The sequence below is a fragment of the Aureococcus anophagefferens genome (assembly GCF_000186865.1).
Source record: "Aureococcus anophagefferens unplaced genomic scaffold AURANscaffold_2066, whole genome shotgun sequence".
Taxonomy (NCBI): Eukaryota; class Pelagophyceae; order Pelagomonadales; family Pelagomonadaceae; genus Aureococcus; species Aureococcus anophagefferens.
In genome coordinates this window covers 1-1088 of record NW_008706648.1, presented here as the reverse complement: position 1 = coordinate 1088, position 1088 = coordinate 1, and the positions used below count along the sequence as shown (strand labels likewise).

The following is a 1088-nucleotide window of genomic DNA, read 5'->3' as shown; positions in this document are numbered from 1 at the left end:
GTTCACGGCCGTGCCCCAGAGCTTGCGCGCGAGGCCGTGGCGCAGGGACCGGTCCCGGAGCAGGCCCCGCGGCGTGAGCCAGCCGCTCGTCGGAGCGGGCCGCTCGTCGTCGCCGTCTTCTTCTTTCGCCTTGCCGTGGTGGTCGTAGGCGACGTCGTTGCTCCGCGACCGCGCGAGGATCGGCGGCACGGTGCCGCCGCTGCCGCTCCGGAGCCGCTCCGGCGCGAAGCGCGCGGTCTTCTCCGCGGGCGCGGGCCCGTCGAACTCGCCGGACTCGCACTTGAGCTGGTTGATGGCGTCGGCGACGGTCCGGCGGCGCGCCGCGGCGCTCGAGCTCGCGCTTCGCGAGCCGCCCAGCGACGACGCGGGCGACGCCGCGCCGCTCGCGGGCTCCACGCGCAGGAGCTCCGAGACCGCGCCGTGCAGGTGCATCTCGATCTCGTCCGGCGACAGGATCGGCGAGCCGCGCTCCTTGGAGTGGCGCGGCGACTGCATGCCGTGGAGCCGGCTCGCCTGCTTCTTGAGGAACGTCGCGATCTCCGCGTCCTCGTCGCGGGGCTCCTCCTCGCTCACGGCCGACAGGCCGCCCACGTAGCGGCTCGGGCTGCCCCGCCCGGGCGACGACGAGCCCCCGCGCGCCGGCGACCTGTCGCCGTCGGCCTGCGCCGGGGCCAGCTCCACGGCGAGCGGCACCTTCGCCTCGTCGTCGCCGTCCGGCGCCATGGTCGACGACCTCCAGGGGTGGTGTGGGAGCCCTCGTCAATCCCTCGTCACAGAGGGCTGGGTGTAAAATTGAGAAGGGGGTGTTTCCCTGCAACTTAAAACAACTCAACATGATAACGCCGAAGCTTATGGGGCGGTCCTCCGGGGTGCGCGGAGGTGGTTTCGCGCAGCGGCCGGTGGTGGGGCCCGCCGCGTCGGCTCCGGTGGGCGCCCGGGGCGGAGCACCCCGCTGCGCGCGTCGATTGGGCAGCGGGGCGCCGAGCGCGAGGACTTGCAGGGCTTGGCCATCGGCGCGACGTCGCCCATGGGCCCGGGGGGCTGCCGCGCGCGCTCGCTTCGTTCGGATGCCTTCGACGTGAGTCTCG

At 74.0% G+C, this 1088-nt stretch overlaps 1 protein-coding gene across 1 annotated transcript; it reads right to left on the bottom strand.

The window, feature by feature from the left end:
- Positions 1 to 6: 6 nt before the first annotated feature.
- Positions 7 to 723, bottom strand: AURANDRAFT_69513 (hypothetical protein; the record flags this gene model as incomplete). The annotated part of the gene is made up of 1 exon (XM_009045283.1): positions 7 to 723. A coding segment is annotated over one exon (717 nt), but the record flags the coding sequence as incomplete, so codon positions are not given.
- Between the last annotated feature and the right edge of the window lie 365 nt (positions 724 to 1088).